The sequence below is a fragment of the Rana temporaria genome, chromosome 5 (genome assembly GCF_905171775.1).
Source record: "Rana temporaria chromosome 5, aRanTem1.1, whole genome shotgun sequence".
NCBI classification, from domain to species: Eukaryota; Metazoa; Chordata; class Amphibia; order Anura; family Ranidae; genus Rana; species Rana temporaria.
This window is the reverse complement of record NC_053493.1, coordinates 294,869,910-294,887,076: the sequence shown is the minus strand read 5'-3', so window position 1 is coordinate 294,887,076 and position 17,167 is coordinate 294,869,910. Positions and strand designations below refer to the sequence as shown.

Here is a 17,167-nt window from a genome sequence, read left to right as displayed (position 1 = left end):
CCAACCACGGCTGATCACGATGTAAACAGGAAGAGCCGTTGACGGCTCTTCCTCACTCGCGTCTGACAGATGCGAGTAGAGGAGAGCCTATCGGCGGCTCTCCTGACGGGGGGTTCGCGCTAATTGTTTATCAGCGCAGCCCCCCCTCGGATCGCCACACTGGACCACCAGGGAAGGGCAAACTGTAAAAAAAAAAGCCCCCCCCCCCCAAAAAAAAAGTCAGAAAAAAAAAACATAAAAAAAACACATAAAAAAAAAAGATGCCAATCAGTGCCCACAAATGGGCACTGAATGGCAACATAGGTGCTGCCCCACAGTGTCCATCAGTGCCACCCCACAGTGTCCATCAGTGCCACCCCAGTGTCCATCAGTGCCACCCCACAGTGTCTATCAGTGCCACCCCACAGTGTCCATCAGTGCCACCCCACAGTGCCCATCCATGCCCAGTGCCCACCTATCAGTGCCCATCTGTGCCACCCATAAGTATCCATTAGTGCTACCCATCAGTGCCGCCCATGAGTGCCCATCAGTGCCGCCCATGAGTGCCCATCAGTGCCGCCCATGAGTGCCCATCAGTGCCGCCTATGTGGGCCCATCAGTGCCACCTATGTGTGCCCATCAGTGCCGCATACCAGCGCCGCCAATCAGTGCCACCTTATTTGTGCCCGTCAGTACTACCTCATCGATGTCCATCAGTGCCATCTCATCAGTGCCTCCATATCAGTGCCCGTAATTGAAAGAGAAAACTTACTTATTTACAAAAAAATTAACAGAAAAAAATAAAAACTGTTTTTTTTTTTTTCAAAATTTTCAGTCTTTTTTTAGTTGTTGCGCAAACAAAAAAAATCACAGAGGTGATCAAATACCACCAAAAGAAAGCTCTATTTGTGGGGAAAAAAGGACGCCAATTTTGTTTGGGTACAGTGTAGCATGACCGCGCAATTGCCATTCAAAGTGCGACAGTGCTGAAAGCTGAAAATTGGCTTGGGCAGGAAGGTGCGTAAGTGCCCTGTATGGAAGTGGTTAAAGATAGACCGGCAAAAACGACTATAAGCTTGCTAGCTGACGATGCTCAGCTTATCCACATAAGAACAGAGAAAATGGCCAAAGGTATGTGGACTCTCTTACAAAAACTGCATGAGCATTCAAGCCTCAACCGTAAGCTATTTCTCCCCCTAAACATTCATTAACCACTTGCCGACGGCGCACCGTCATTATACGTCCACAAGGTGGCTCTGCTGGGCGAGAGCACGTAATATGACGTCCTCTCTCCCAGCCGCCACTAGGGGTGCGCGCGCGCCGACTCCCGTGCGTGTGCCCGGCGGGCGCGATCGCCGCCGGGCACACGCGATCGCTCGGTACAGAGCGGGGACCGGGAGCTGTGTGTGTAAACACACAGCTCCCGGTCCTGTCAGCAGGGGAAATGCTGATCTTCGGTTCATACAACGAAAAATATGTAGAAGAAAACTTATCGGCCTAAACTGAGGAAAAAAAATGTTTTTTTTTATATATTTTTGGGGGATATTTATTATAGCAAAATGTAAAAAATATTCATTTTTTTCAAAATTGTCGCTCTATTTTTGTTTATAGCGCAAAAACTAAAAACCGCAGAGGTGATCAAATACCACCAAAAGAAAGCTCTATTTGTGGGAAAAAAAGGACGCCAATTTTGTTTGGGAGCCACGTCGCACGACCGCGCAATTGTCTGTTAAAGCGACGCAGTCCCGAATCGCAAAAAGTACTCTGGTCTTTGGGCAGCAATATGGTCCGGGGGGTAAGTGGTTAAATAACCTTATTCAGGCATGCAGCCTAAATAATATGCCTGATTTGTTAGCCTGTTGACTGAACTGGATACAGATTGGGTTTTGCTCAGACTCCTATTCAACCCGAACCCTAATCTCATCCCAAACAAGGATGTACACTTTTCTAATAGGTGGAAAAAAATTGTGTCTTGGCAAAGGCTGTTCTGAAAATACCATTGCTAGTAACAACTTTTTCATGCAGAAAAAATGCTTTAATTAATGCTTTAACCCATAACTACATGTGAATGCTTTCCGACTATCAAGAATCTGTTGCAGACTGTGATTTTTTTTTTCTTAGTGCCAGGAAAGTTGGTTGAGCATACCATTTTATAAGTGAATATGCTATGGAAGATCTTGTAAGCATTCATTAACAATAAAACTAACATGTAGTCTGTGTTGTATTCATTTCATTCTATCAGTTCATATTCGGATTTAATGTGCCACTAGGCTAGTTTTACTAGAAAGAAGTATTTTTTTTTTTTAAATTGTAATTTTATTTTTATACAACATGCTTCCTAGAATTTATCTGGCACTTAAAGGGTCACTAAAGAAAAACATTATTTTTTTTGCTGAAATGACTGTTTACAGGGTATAGAGACATAATAGTTAACTGATTCCTTTTAAAAACGATTAAAAATAGATACAAATCAATCATATAATGTGCCTCTAGTTTCACTTTCGTTTTTGCAGCTAGCTTAGTTTTTGCATGTAATTTAATGCCTCTGTGCTGGACGGAGCCATAGAGAGAGATGGTTAGGAAAACGAAACTAGAATCTCCCAGTACTGTGGTGATCAGGAAACAGACAACCAGGAAGTGTCCAGAACAGAGAAGAATTCCAGCAACATCAGAGCAGAAACGAACAATGAGGACATGAAACCAGGACTGCAGTAAGGTAAAGGAAGCTATTTGGCTAAAAAATGTTTTTCCTTTAGTGACCCTTTAATAGTCTGTCTGCTTTTTACTACATATTTATTGTAAGTTTTTTTTTTTGTAGTAGTATAAACACATTTTATACAGAATAACTTTAGAGATATAGGCAGGAAACATATAAACACTTTTTTTATTTTCTAGTTTTCAAATACTTTGGGGTTATTTAAAAGACTAGAATAGGCTGAAAAGCAGGCAGAGTCTACCACAAATAAGCAACTATAAATATAAGTGACTAATGAGCTCTGGCTACTAGGCAAGGTGTGAACTTGGGAATGGAGGTTTTTTCAACTATGGCCTCGTACACACGACCAGTTTCCTCGGCAGAATTCAGCTTCCGACCGAGTTTCTGGCTGAATTCTGCCGAGGAAACTGGTCGTGTGTACACTTTCGGCCGAGGAAGCCGACGAGGAGCTCGGCGAGGAAATAGAGAACATGTTCTCTATTTCCTCGTTGTTCTATGGGAGCTCTCGTCCCGCCGAGCTCCTCGGCGGCTTCAGTGCTGAACTGGCCGAGGAACTCGATGTGTTTGGCACGTCGAGTTCCTCGGCCGTGTGTACGAGGCTTAAAGCTCTAAAAAGTCTCGGGCTCCAGGACCCAGGACTGTACTTTGTTCAAAACGTGTTTTTCCTCAACAAATGTTTCCTCTATACAGACACAACCCCTGAAGACTTTTACCATGTGTAGGTAAGTAACTTTTACACTGTTCACAATTCTGCCAGTCAGCACCCCACAATAAAAAATATATTTATACAGTATAATTACTGTGTGTAAATATTCTATTTCTAGTGGAGCTATATTGGGGCTTCTATTGATGAATTGAAATTGAGTTGAACGAATGAAAAAAAAAAATTGCAGTATAAATAAATATTTATTTTGTCTGCAGATATTAGATTTGATTGAAGATCTTCAAGAACACATATTTTTAAAGGCACCTAAACTACTAAAGGCCCTAATACCATCGGAACGAGTACACCTCACAATTTTAGTAGCACATCTGAAAGGTGAAGAAGAAGTGAGAAGGTAAGAATGACACAAGTCAATATGGCATTAACAAGGTGTTTTATATTGTTTTCCTAAAAAAAAAAAGAAAAAGTACTTGGTGTTTGATATGCAATTTTACAGTGCTTTACACACATGTTCATTACTAGCTTTGCATCCTGTTATTCCACTGATGGCAAATATACAATGTTACAGGAAATATGGGAGAGGCTACTGTGAAACTCTACATGCTATAGAGTGTCAGAGCAGTAGTGATAGATACCCCGTACACACGATCGGTTTTCCCGTCTGAAAAAGTCAGTTGAGAGCTTTTGGTCGGGAATCCCGACCGTGTGTATGCTCCATCAGACTTTTTCCAACGGAAAAACTGCCGGAAAAAGATAGAGCAGGTTCTCTATTTTCCCGTTGGGGGGGAAAAAAAATCAAATCAGAATTTCCAATCGTGTGTACAAATCCCAACACGCTAAATTCCGACGCATGCTCGGAAACAAATCGACGCATGCTCGGCAGTATAGAACTTAATTTTCTCGGCTCGTCGTACTCGTTTACGTCACCGCGTTCTTGGCAGTCAAAAGTTCACCGAACTTTTGTGTGACCGTGTGTATGCAAGGAGAAGGCTTGAGCGGAATTCGTGGATGTTTTTTCAGACGGGAATTCCGCTTGTGTGTACAGGGCATTAGATCATATAACATGATGTTTATTGATTTTTAAAGTTCCAGCAGCTCACCTCAGCAAACTGCACATTCAAAAAAAATGTTTAGTAAACAATGTTTGGTTTCTTTTAGACCTCCTGTATACCTGTGTGTGTGTGTGTGTGTGTGTGTGTGTGTGTGTGTGTGTGTTTTTTTTTAAATCCTCTTCATTGATTTTCATTTCAACATTATTACAGAAACATTCCGTCTTTCATACATATACATAAAAATAAGCATACATTTTCCCTTCCCCATTCTTAGCGGTCTCAACATGTTCTCCTTAAAGCGGAGTTCCGGCCACAATTTCACTTTTTAAATATAAATGCCCCTGTAATACACAAGCTTAATGTATTCTAGTAAAGTTAGTCTGTAAACTAAGGTCTGTTTTGTTAGGTTGTTAAAGCATTTAGACACTTTATAAAATAGAAATTGACTGGGGCCATCTTAAGTGTGGGCATCATGAAGCCAGACTGTATGACTTCCTGGATTTCAGCCTTGCAGATCTCGCACATGCTCAGTGCTGCACAAGCAGTGTAATAGGTTTCAGATCGGGTTTCAGCACCTGTACTGTCCAAGTCACATGATTCTTCGAGACTGGGGAGTGCACAGACTCCTGGAAAGTTACACCCACTACATTCCCAGGAGTCTGTGCAGTGTAGGTTAGGAAGCTAAAGCACCTAGGTGCAGGAAGAGGGAAGATTAACTATTCTGCCTAGCAACAACACTTTGAAGGCATCTTAAAAAAAAAAAAAATTCTTAAAGGACTAATGACATTTTTTTAAAACTACTGATGTAATGTTATATTTATGGGTGGAACTCCACTTTAACCATCTTCAAGAAAAAGAAAAAAAAAATTTCCTCCCCTTTCTTTTTCATTAGAGATACCTCGGAATCCGGGCGCTTAATCTACTCTATGGTACTGTCGTCCTGCTTACCTGTTGAAGGTCCACTTATTCATCATGTTTTTTTTTTTTGTGCGTGAACTCACAGGGCATGGACATTATGATACCGTTCAAAGATAGAGTAGGCGCTAGTATTCTATATAAATCCTTATGATTGGTGCTTATGTCCTTTTGTTAGTGACCTTACACAGACTACAAATATCAAACCGTGTAATACTGTGCAATTAATATGAATACCATATTAAAACTTCAAACTTTGTTATTACTTTGTTTGAAGTTTTAATATGGTATTTTGTATTAATTTCACAATATTACACAGTTTGGACATAAGCACTAATCATTATAAGAATTAATATAGAGTACTAGCGCCTACTTTTGAACAGTTTTTTATAATCTTGTGATTCGCACTTAAAGGGGCAGCTGGTACAAAATTCTATTATTTATGGGTTGCGCCATTTATATTAGAAAAAATTATGTTGATGCATAACAACTGAGTGGGAAGGTTTTTATAGAAGCAATGGAGCAAAACACAACCTAACACTCTCAAAGCTGCAAACAAAGGGTAATTGTATACAATCAAAATTAAATGGTGTATGAAGGGTTGATTTGACATAAAATAAAGGGTTTCTTATCAATGAGCTGTCAGCCTCTGCATATAAAAAACGTATGAGTAATAAGCCTGTAAAAATTAGATACATGTGTATGTTAATACACTTGGAAGCTAATTGCGTAGGTATAAGCTACAGGTGAATGACAGTAGCTGACACCGCTGGTAGAAGCAAGGCTGCCTCCTAGAGCGGGCTCGGAACCTAAGCATCACAATAGAAGAAGGGAAGGGTATGGAGAGGTGCCAACCCACCAATATTGTAGCACATTTATTAATTGAAAATTGTACGGTGGAAAATTGCACTTACAAAATGCCAGTGGAAATGGGTATGTAACTAGCTCCAAGAGGGGTTGCCAGTGAGGAGTCCAATCCAGGCTGGAGCCGATGAGATAACAGATCTGCTGCAAGACTCGATGCGGAGGTATTGGCAAGCCATCGAGGAGCTACCACAAATGACTCAAAACTGTCAAGGAAGCTCTCAGATGCCGACGACACAGGAGCAGATCACGTTTTTGCCTCCTTCGTCATTCTAACCACTATGCCTACCCCCGGGAATTATATACTGGCCGCAGTTACATAGATACATGGGGGGTAATCCACAAAGATCCGGCGTAACTTAATTTTTCCCTTTTAAGTTACACTGCCTTAAAATTTCTACCTAAGTGCCCGATCCACAAAGCACTTACCTAGAAATTTTTGGCTGTGTAACTTAAATTCCGCCAGCGCAAGGAGTTCCTCTTTTCATGGGGGCGATTCCCATTTAAATTAGGTGCGCTCCCGCGCCGGCCGTATTGCGCATGCTCGTGACATTTTCCCGACGTGCATAGCGCGAAATTACGTTACGCCGAGCTTTGTGGATTGCGAGGGGTCAATAAAGTTGCGTCGGGAAAAAAAAAAGATACGGTGAAAAAAAAAAATTCAAAACAAAAAAAAAAATCGCGTCGCTGGACAGAAGGGTCTGTTTTTACAAGGTGTAAACAGTTTACACTTTGTAAAAGCAGCCCTAATTTTGCGTTGGCAAACTAAAACTTACGGAGAAAAAATGAAGCGTAAAAGCTTCGTGGATCTCCGTAAGTGCTAATTTGCATACCCGAGGCGGCATTTCGACACGAAATGCCCCCAGCGGCGGATGCGGTACTGCATCCTAAGATCCGGCAGTGTAAGTCCCTTACACATGTCGGATCTTCTGCCTAACTATGGAAAACTGATTCTGTGGATCAGTTCCATAGTTAGACACAGGGATACGACGGCGTAACGGCAGTTACGCCGGCGTATCCCTTTTGAGGATCTGGCCCATGGTTGTTAAGGTTGAATAAAAACACCAGTACATCCAGTTCAAACTGCGGTGTGTGTTTATAAACGTCATATCCTTGTGTATTGCGATCGTTAAGATGCCCATCTGAAAGTTTTTTTGAAACTAGCGACACTCTCTGCTGTTACCTCTGCTTGTGGAAAGGAGTCCTCACCGCTCTGACAATAAACAACACTCTACGCAGGTTAAACCGCTTATTCTCCAGTTTCAATGAAGTGTGTCTTTTTAACCAGTTGCCGACCAGCCGCTGCAGTTATATTGTGGCAAGTTGGCTGGGCTGTGCAAAAACGACGGTTTGTGCACTGGCTTTTGCGCTCCGTGATTGTGGGAAAGAGAGGCAGAACGGGGATCGTAAACAAGGCCGATCCCCGTTCTGATAGGGGGAATAGAGAGAGATCAGCTGTTCCTAGTTTTCTCTCTACTCCCAGTGAGCCCTTCCCCTGACAGTTAGAAAGCACCTCTCTAGGGAACACTTAACCCTTTGATCACCACTAGTGTTAACCTCTTCCCTGTCAGTGACATTTATACAGTGATCAGTGCATTTTTTTAGCACTGATCACTGTATTTGTGTCACTGGTTACCAAAAAGTGTCATTTAGGGTCAGATTTGTCCATCGCAAAGTTGCATTTCCGCTAAAAAATTCCTGCCATTAATAGTAAAAACAGAACAAAAAAGTCCCTAATCAATATATGCTTATTGTGATTTTATTTAATTACTATATGTAGCAGAATATATAGTGGCCTAAACCAGGCATGTCCAAAGTCTGTCCCACAGGCCAGTTGCTGCCCGCGGTTCGGTTTTATATGGCCACCACTTGCAATAATTGCTTTTATCACTTTTGTGGCCCCCAAGCTCCGCTTAGGGTAAGGATGTGCTTGTTTTTTTTTTAAATATATAGATATTCTCTTATCCCCTGTCTAAATCACTGAGTGCCTTTCACTGTAAGGATGAGCTTGGGTGTCTTGCTGGGGTGTGTTCCAAAGCCCATTTGGAAGCTGACAGCTCACAGTGCCAATAACGGGCACTAAGACATTTCCCAGTACACAGCTGCAAAGTTCTGTGTCTCAGTGCCTGTGATTGGCAGCGGCGCTACGAGCTGTCAGCATCCTAGCGGGCTTGGCCACATAGACTTGTGAACGCGCCCAAGGTCATCCTTGCATTAAGAGGTGCTTGGAGATCGGGGATAATAAGATACCGTATTTATCGCTGTATACCGCACACTTTTTTGCCCTTAAAATCAGGGCAAAATCGTGGGTGCGCGATATATGCCAAAACTCGCTTCCCGCGCTGTGTTTGAACGCGGCCGCCGACATATACCAAGCGCAGTACACTCGGGTACACTCGGCCATGCTCGGCTTCCCTTGCGGTTATGTGAGAGGAGCCGAGCGTGCCCGAGCGTGCCCAAGTGTACTGCGCTCGGTATATGTCGGCAGCGGCGTTCAGACCGGGCAAGGCCGCCGGGCAATACACCGAAACTGTAAGTAATAATAAAAAAAATCAGGAATTTCACGTCCAGATCAGGGGTGCGCGCTATACGCCGGTGCACGCAATAGGCCGATAAATACGGTAAGTCAAAACGGATATAAAAAGAAAATTTTATATATATATATATATATATATATATATATATATATATATATATATATATATATATATATATATATACATATACAGTATATAATATATTTATTTTAAAAACCGAGCTCATCCTTGCCCTGATCGGAGCTTGGGGGCCACAGAAGAGATAAGGGCAAATTACAAGTGGGGGGCCAGATTTCCCACCAGATAAAGAGAATAAAAAAAATATATAAAACAAATATTTCATCCTTTCCCTGAGCGGAGCTTGAGGGCCACAGAAGTAATCAAGCCAGATTTAAAAGATATATTTAAAATACTGAGCTCATCCTTACCCTGAGGCTGAGCAGAGCCTGGGGGCCACAGAAGGGGTATCAAGGCAAATTACAAGTGGGGGCAGCAATTTCTAAAATGGCAACTGTAAACAAGAGAAACAAAGTTGACAGTAAGGGCAGCCACTTCCAGGATAGGAGGAAAGCGGAATATTTCTTAATTGAAATACGGAATCACTGTGTTTTGTCTGATGTGCCAAGATACTCTGGCTATTTATAAGGAATTTCATGTCAAAAGACACTACCACTCGCGACATGGCACATAGTCTATAGTGAAACCAATTTTCCTTCAGAAGTCATTTAATTAATAAATAAATAGAGTCCACCTGTGTGTAATTTATTCTCAGTATAAATACAGCTGTTCTGTGAAGCCTGTAGCTGGCCAGCTAAGATTGGTCCTAGGTTGCTAATGTGACTTGCATGCATATACAGCTAGACCTGCTAATAACCTTAATACAGTTCATATGCTCATATGTGAGAGATAAAACATGTAACAGTTGTATATTGTGTTCACAGAACCAAAAAGAGAGAATATGCCTTTTACGATTTGTTGTGTGACTGTAAAGTTAAGCTCAATGACACAGCAGAATTGAAACCCGAAAGCATAGAGTTAAGCTTTTGTGACTCATCAGGAGTTTTGGCCAATAACAGCCAGCCTTACACCCATTCTGTCTGGAATGTTCCCTAGCAGAGCTGCTAGAATTCATTACACCAGAGAGAGAGAGGAACTGAACAGACAAACACCAGTTAGATTTCTGTTTTTTTTTTTTATGGAAGCAAGTGGCCAAAATAGGTATTTAATACATTTTATATATGTTCCTATTGTTAATAGTGTGATTAGAACTGTATACTAACTAGTTACGTGCTCACTTGTAGTTCCACCAAACATCACAGCAAATGGTCAAACTGCAAACAGCAATATAGCGCTTAAAAAACTATTGATTACGCCTCAGAGAGATCATAAAGTGTTTAAATAACTTAAAGTGAGAGTACAGATACTGAAGAAAGAAATAGAAATATATCTACCATTTTATGTAGAATGACAAGATTGAACAGTTGAACCGCCATTTGTTATACTTTATTCAACATGTGTTTGTACATGGACTGTCTGCTGGGAAATTGTCAGTGTTATATGTGAAGAAAAGTTGAAGTTAATAAAGAAGTTATCTTAAGGCGGGGGTTCACCCTAAAAACAAATTTCTAACAGTAGAGCCAGCATACTAAGGACATTTACTGTATGCAGGTCTTTTTTTTTTCTCTCCTTACATACTGTTCTATTCAGATTTTGTCCAGGGCTTCCGGGTTCTAAAGACTGCGGGACTGGGCGTTCCTATCACTGCCTCAGGGTTCTGAGCTGCGAGTCGGCACTATATGGCGCCTGTGCAGTCAGCTCTACACGGCGGGCGCAGGCGCCTTATAGTGCCGACTCACAGCTCGGCTATTTCCAGAAATCTGGTGACACGCGTTGTGCGACAGGGGAACTGTTTCACAAGCCGTCAATCATGTAATCCAAGGATAGGAATGCCCAGTCCCGCAGTCATCAGAACCCGGAAGCCCTGGACAAAAAGACAATATAACGGTATGTACTGAGAAAAAAAAATGACCTGCATACAGTAAATGTCCTTAGTATGCTGGATGTAATGTTAAAACATTTTTTTTGGGTGAGCCCCCGCTTTAAGAGTTTGGTGTGCTCTTTAAACCTACTGCTTCCATAAAACAGCGCTAGAGGAATTATAGAGTAACAGTTTTGTTTGGACTAAAAGATCAGAAAAAATCAAAATTCTTCTAAGGCACTTCATAGTGCTGTGCCTGCCACAAAGCCCTCAGAGGTTTGTAAGAGAACCTTAGCGGACAAACCGCATTATGAAGGCCAAGGAACACACCAGGTAAGGGATAAAGTTGTGGAGAAGTAGTAAAGTAGGGTTAGGTTATAAAAAATATCCCAAGCTTTAAACTTTTAATGGAGCACTGTTCAATCCATCATCCAAAAATGGAGAGTATGGCACAACTGCAAACCTACCAAGACATGGCTGTCCAACTAAACTGACAGGGCGGGCAAGGAGAGCATTAATCAGAAGCAGCCAAAAGGCCCATGGTAACTCTGGAGGAGGAGCTGTAGAGATCCACAGCCTCAGGTGGGAGAATCTGTCCTAATCGGCTGGTTTCACATTATTGCAAATTTGATGCGGGTTCACACAATTCGCAATAGCAGGAGATTTTGACCGTCTCTCTGTGAATTTGTACAGGAGCCCTATGCGTCTTTTAGTCTGTTTCAGGTCCGACTTCATCCAAAAATTCAGGCTAAAATCGGACCTGAAACGGTGAATGAGGATGCACCAAACCCTGCTGTCATCCGCATGCTAAGATAGTGTGAACCCAGCCTAAGTCGTGCAGTCCACAAATATGTCCTTTACAGAAGAGTAGCAAGAAGAAAGCCATTGTTGAAAGACAACCATTAGAAGTGCAGTTTGCGAGAAGCCATGTGGGGGACACAGCAAACGTGAAGGAAGGTGCTCTGGGCAGATGAGACCAAAATTTAACTTTTTGGCCTAAAAACAAAATGCTATGTGTGACAGAAAACTAACACTGCACATAACCCTGAACACACCATCCCCCACCGTAAAACAAGGTTGGTGGCAGCATCGTGTTATGAGGGTGCTTTATTTCAACAGGGAAGCTGGCCAGAGTTGATGGGTAGATGGATGGAGCCAAATACAGGGCAATATTAGAAAAAACCTGTTGGAGTCTGCAGAAGACTTGGGACTGGGGCAGAGGATCACCTTCCAGCAGGACAATGATCCTAAACCTACAGCCAGAGCTTCAATGGAATGGCTTAGATCAAAGCATATTCATGTGTTAGAATGGCCCAGTCAAAGCCCAGACCTAAATCCAATTGAGAATCTGTGGCACGACTTAAAAATTGCTGTTCAGATGTTCTCCATCCAATCTGACAGAACTTGGGCCATTTTGTAAAGGAGAATGGACAGAAATGTCACTCCAGATGTGCAAAGCTGGTAGAGACATCCTCAAAAAGACTTGCTGCTGTAATTGCAGTGAAAGGTGGCTCTAGAAAGTATTGATTCAGGGGGGCTAAGTACAAATACACGCCACACATTTATTTGTAAAAAAAAAATGTAAAACCATTTATAATTTTCCTTTCACTTTACAATTTATATGCCACTTTGTGTTGGTCTATCACAAAAAATCCCAATAAAATACATTTAAGTTTTTGGTTGTAACATGACAAAATGTGCAAAGTTTTAGGGGTATAAATACTTTTTCAAGGCACTGTACTCCCATCCAAATGATGACTTTTTCAGGGAAGGCCTTGCATATTTCAGCAAGGTAATGCAGAACATCATACTGCATCTAGCATCTATGATAACAGCATGGCTTTGTAGTAGAAGAGTCCAGGTACCTAAATGGCCTGCCCGCCATCCAGGGCAGCCATCACAAATTTTGGGGCCCCTTACACAGCTTTAGGCAGGGCCCCCCTGGAGCAGAGAACCGGGGGGCCCTCCTCTCTCCTGCCGCGAGATAAGCGGGAGGGGGGTAACAAAAGTGTCATCTCTTCTCTCTCCTGCCGCGAGATAAGCAGGACGGGTTGGTGCTGACAAACAAAACCAAGTCAAGTCTTCTCTTCTCTCTCCTGCCGCGAATTTAAGGTGGGGGGGTCAAACAAAATAAACGGGGGCGACCGGGCCCCTGGGGACCATCGGTGTAATGCCTGTACCCCCCTGTACTCACCAATTGAAAATATTTGGTGCATCTAAAAACCAAAAATTCAACCAGATGACCCAGGACTGTTGAGCAATTAGAGTTCTTATCTGGCAAGAATGGGACAAGATTCCTGTTCTAAAACTCCAGCAATTGGTTTCCTAACATTTACAGAGTGCTGTTAAAAGAGGGGGTGTTACATCAAAGTAAACAAGGCATTGTCCCTACCTTTTTTAAATGTTTTGCTCCCATCCATTTCAAAATGACCTAATCCTTTTTATTTTATTTTTTTAAATGAAACATTTTCTAAGATTAAAAATTTGACATGTTTTTTATATTTTGTATTGTGAATAAAATACAGATTTATGAGATTTGTGAATCATTGTATTGTGTGTTTTATGTCAGTTTTACACAGTGTTCTGTCTCTAGGACAGAGAGCTAAACCTTCTTGCTCTATAAACATCAGATACCATATTTCTTTGATCTTAGATTTATTGGAACAAGCCAGGTGAAACTACAAATTGATGAAATAAACATCAATCGGTACAATATTGCATAAAATGAGGAAACAATAAGCTAGAACACAGAATGAGATAACAAGAACCTTACTTTGTATAGTTTTGTGATGGCGAGAGATTGGAGAAACAGCCTTACTGTCTTCTAGAATCCTCCCAGAATGCTCTAGTTTCTAACAACTTTATATACACATTCTAAGAAATTACAATATGTAATTAAAACAAGCAGCTAAAACTATACCAGAAAGGGACAGTAGGTGGTGCCAACGCTCTGCATATAACTAGCTGGTGTACATCAAGGAAAACCCAACATATTATTTAATCACATAAATACAATAACTGAATAAGGCCCAGTGGGCAGAACACACAGTGTCCAACTTTTTTGAAATTGGTGTTATAGAAAGTAATAAAGTGTGATTTACACATTGAAATTGATAATATACATTAATGCTGGGGAAGTACAAGCACAAAGATATTTTTATGGCTGCTATAAAATCAGTAGTACCTAATCGTAGATGTGCATTTCTTCTAAATGTTAAAGGGGTTGTAAAGGTTCATTTTTTATTTTCTAAATAGGTTCCTTTAAGCTAGTGCATTGTTGGTTCACTTACCTTTTCCTTCGATTTCCCTTCTAAATTTTCTTTTTCTTTGTCTGAATTTCTCATTTCCTGTTCCTTCTCTGTAAACTTACCACCATAATCTGAGCGGTGGATAGTCAGCCAGAACAGCTTACTGAGGAGGAACAGGAAGTGAGAAATTCAGACAAAGAAAAAAAAGAAAAAAAAAACATTTAGAAGGGAAATCAAAGGAAAGGGTAAGTGAACCAACAATGCACTAGCTTAAAGGAACCTATTTAGAAAATAAAAAACAAACCTTTACAACACCTTTAAGAAAACTAGAATTACATGGACACTGCTGGCAAGACATTCTATACAAAGAAGCTTTTTAATGCAGCCTACTATCTTATTGTAAAACTTTTTTATATTTTGAAAGAGGACATAAAGAACCTTGGGCCAGATCCTCAAAAGGGATACGCCGGCGTAACTGCTGTTACGCCGTCGTATCCCTGTTTCTAACTATGGAACTGATCCACAGAATCAGTTTTCCATAGTTAGGCAGAAGATCCGGCATGTGTAAGGGACTTACACTGCCGGATGTTAGGATGCAGTACCGCATCCGCCGCTGGGGGCATTTCGTGTCGAAATGCCGCCTCGGGTATGCAAATTAGCACTTACGGAGATCCACAAAGCTTTTCAGCTTCGTTTTTTTCTCCGGAAGTTTTAGTTTGCAAACGCAAAATTAGGGCTGCTTTTACAAAGTGTAAACTGTTTACACCTTGTAAAAACAGACCCTTCTGTCCAGCGACGTGATTTTTTATTTTTTTTGTTTTGAATTTTTTTTTTTGGCGCCGTATCTTTTTTTTTTCCCGACGCAACTTTATTGACCCGTCGCAATCCACAAAGCTCGGCGTAACGTAATTTCGCGCTATGCACATCGGGAAAATGACGTCACGAGCATGTGCAGTACGGCCGGCGCGGGAGCGCGCCTAATTTAAATGGGAATCGCCCCCATGAAAATAGGAACGCCGTGCGCCGGCGGAATTTAAGTTACACAGCCAAATATTTCTAGGTAAGTGCTTTGTGGATCGGGCACTTAGGTAGAAATTTTAAGGCAGTGTAACTTAAATGGGAAAAATTAAGTTACGCCGGATCTTTGTGGATTACCCCCCCTTGTTCTTAAAATGCCTACTTTTGTTTTTATTCCCTTCTACTAGGGCTGTCTCCGCATTACAGCAAAGTAAGGAAAAAGTAGAGAAGCTGCTGCAAGGTGAAACACTAAGACTAACACTTCATGGTATCGGACAGTTCAAAGACCAAGTTATTTACATAAAGATTACAGAGAATGCACAAGAACTGCTCTGCAGAATTGCAGGTACAGCATAGGATGTGGAATCAAATTTGTAACTGTCAGTTGAAAATAACTAAAATCCCTGCATTTCCTCTCGGCTATACTGTACTTTTAGTTCCTTGGTTTATTTGTTGGATAGATTGCTTGCTTACAACAAATATATTTGTAGTACTAAGTTGGCCAGTACAGGCCATATCTTTTACCCAGGTGTCCTCCTAAACACATACTGAACATATTTCTCAGAGGTCCTCACTTGCATCCCCTAGTTTCTACCTTAATACTTTTCAATATAGGCAGTAATTGTCTCACACATATATTAACTAGGGGTGCGCATCTTCGGTGGCCTCAGAATTCGATTATCATGTCAGCGATTCACGATGCATCACGATTATAAATATGGAGGCGTCTGGAGATGGGGAAGGAAGAATCCATGAATAGGAAAGGAAGGATGGAGTAGTCTGGAGATGGGAACTAAAAGGATGGAAGAGTCCAGAAATAGGGAAATAGGAATCCATGAATAAGGAAAAAAGGATAGGAATGGAAGGCTGGAAGAGTCCAGAAATATTATTAGATGGAGTCTGGGCGGTGAAAAGAACTGAAGAATGGAGGGGGTCGGTCTAGAGATAAGAATGGATGGGACCTCAGATAGTTCATGGCTGCATGGTGGGGGTTGGAGCCTGTGAATGGAGGTGAGGTGGGTGAGGGCTATGTGGTGGCCATTGGTTTAAACAAATATAGTCCTGAAATATATTTATGTAGCGCTCACCCCCGAAGGAGCCGCTGGTTGATTTTGGGATCTACTCTCTCTGGCTCAGTTCACCCCTGTTAAATTAATTTGAACCCGCCCCTGACACATCAGAACCCTAGTAGCGAGATATTGTGACCCCTGCTGGCTGGAATCACAATAGCAGGCACACAGCATGCAGAGACATTATGACAAAGAATTACCTGCTATAATGGAACGGTCCCTCCAGACAAGAAATATACTCTACACAATGAATATGATTGAATATAAAGGGTAAGTTTACTATATAGGAACTTAGAAACAACAGACATAAGATTCAGATACAATGCAATCAATAAGTAATAGCTCAATCTGATTCGCAAGGGCCCTTGCAAGAATCAGCAATTAATGTGAATCAATGTGATGTTCTGAACCTAGGAATGGTACCATCCGTTTAAACTAAAAAAAAGAAAAGTCAGTCTATGCTCGCGAGCGCCTCTAGCGGGAGGTTCTGTAGATTAGTCAATATTCGCGTTGCGGCCGGGTGGTGCACGTAGAAGATTGTAATCCACGGGTGATATTCAAAGAAGAAAACCCCCCACACAACAGAATGTCTAGTGTAGCAGAACGTTGGTGAATTGATCGCTCGTCAGCGTCAGTCACTTTTGTGAAATAATGTAACAGTTAACTAGGCCTCTAAACTCCGGCTATGAGCCGAACATGTGTCCGTGGCCTGTGAAATTAAACTGGGTGTCTATGATAACCAGAGAGTCAGAAGTTGAGCATGTGCTCTCACCCAACAGGCCGACCCGCCTGATTTCTCCTCAACAAGGGATACGTTGGTAAGACACTGTCCCACAGCACAGAGAATCCCGGGCGAGGGTGCTCCACTGCTTCGGTTGTCAGCTGGGCTGCCTCTTCGATCTCCGGGAACACAGGCTGGTACGTTGGGGTCTTGCTTCCGTCTGAATGGTTGGTCTCTCGGTGGTTAGGCCCAGGCTTCTGGCCTAACAGCACGACGGTGAATATCAGCAGCTCCGCAGAGGAGAAAGTGCAGATCCCGAGAGCCCCTTCTTTAAATAACTTCCCATGTCCATTCTGACTGGCTGAGTGGAGTTGTCACATGCTCCAAGGGTACGGGGCATTGCAAG

General features: G+C 41.9%; 1 protein-coding gene across 1 annotated transcript in view; it reads left to right on the top strand.

Moving 5' to 3' along the window:
- Positions 1 to 17,167, top strand: part of LOC120940886 (A-kinase anchor protein 7-like) — a 159,192-nt gene that overhangs the window by 79,949 nt on the left and 62,076 nt on the right. Inside the window, exons 4-5 of the mRNA XM_040353997.1 lie at positions 3,617 to 3,753; positions 15,159 to 15,316. Coding sequence (XP_040209931.1) covers positions 3,617 to 3,753; positions 15,159 to 15,316 — 295 coding nt within the window. The remainder of the gene's footprint in view (positions 1 to 3,616; positions 3,754 to 15,158; positions 15,317 to 17,167) is intronic.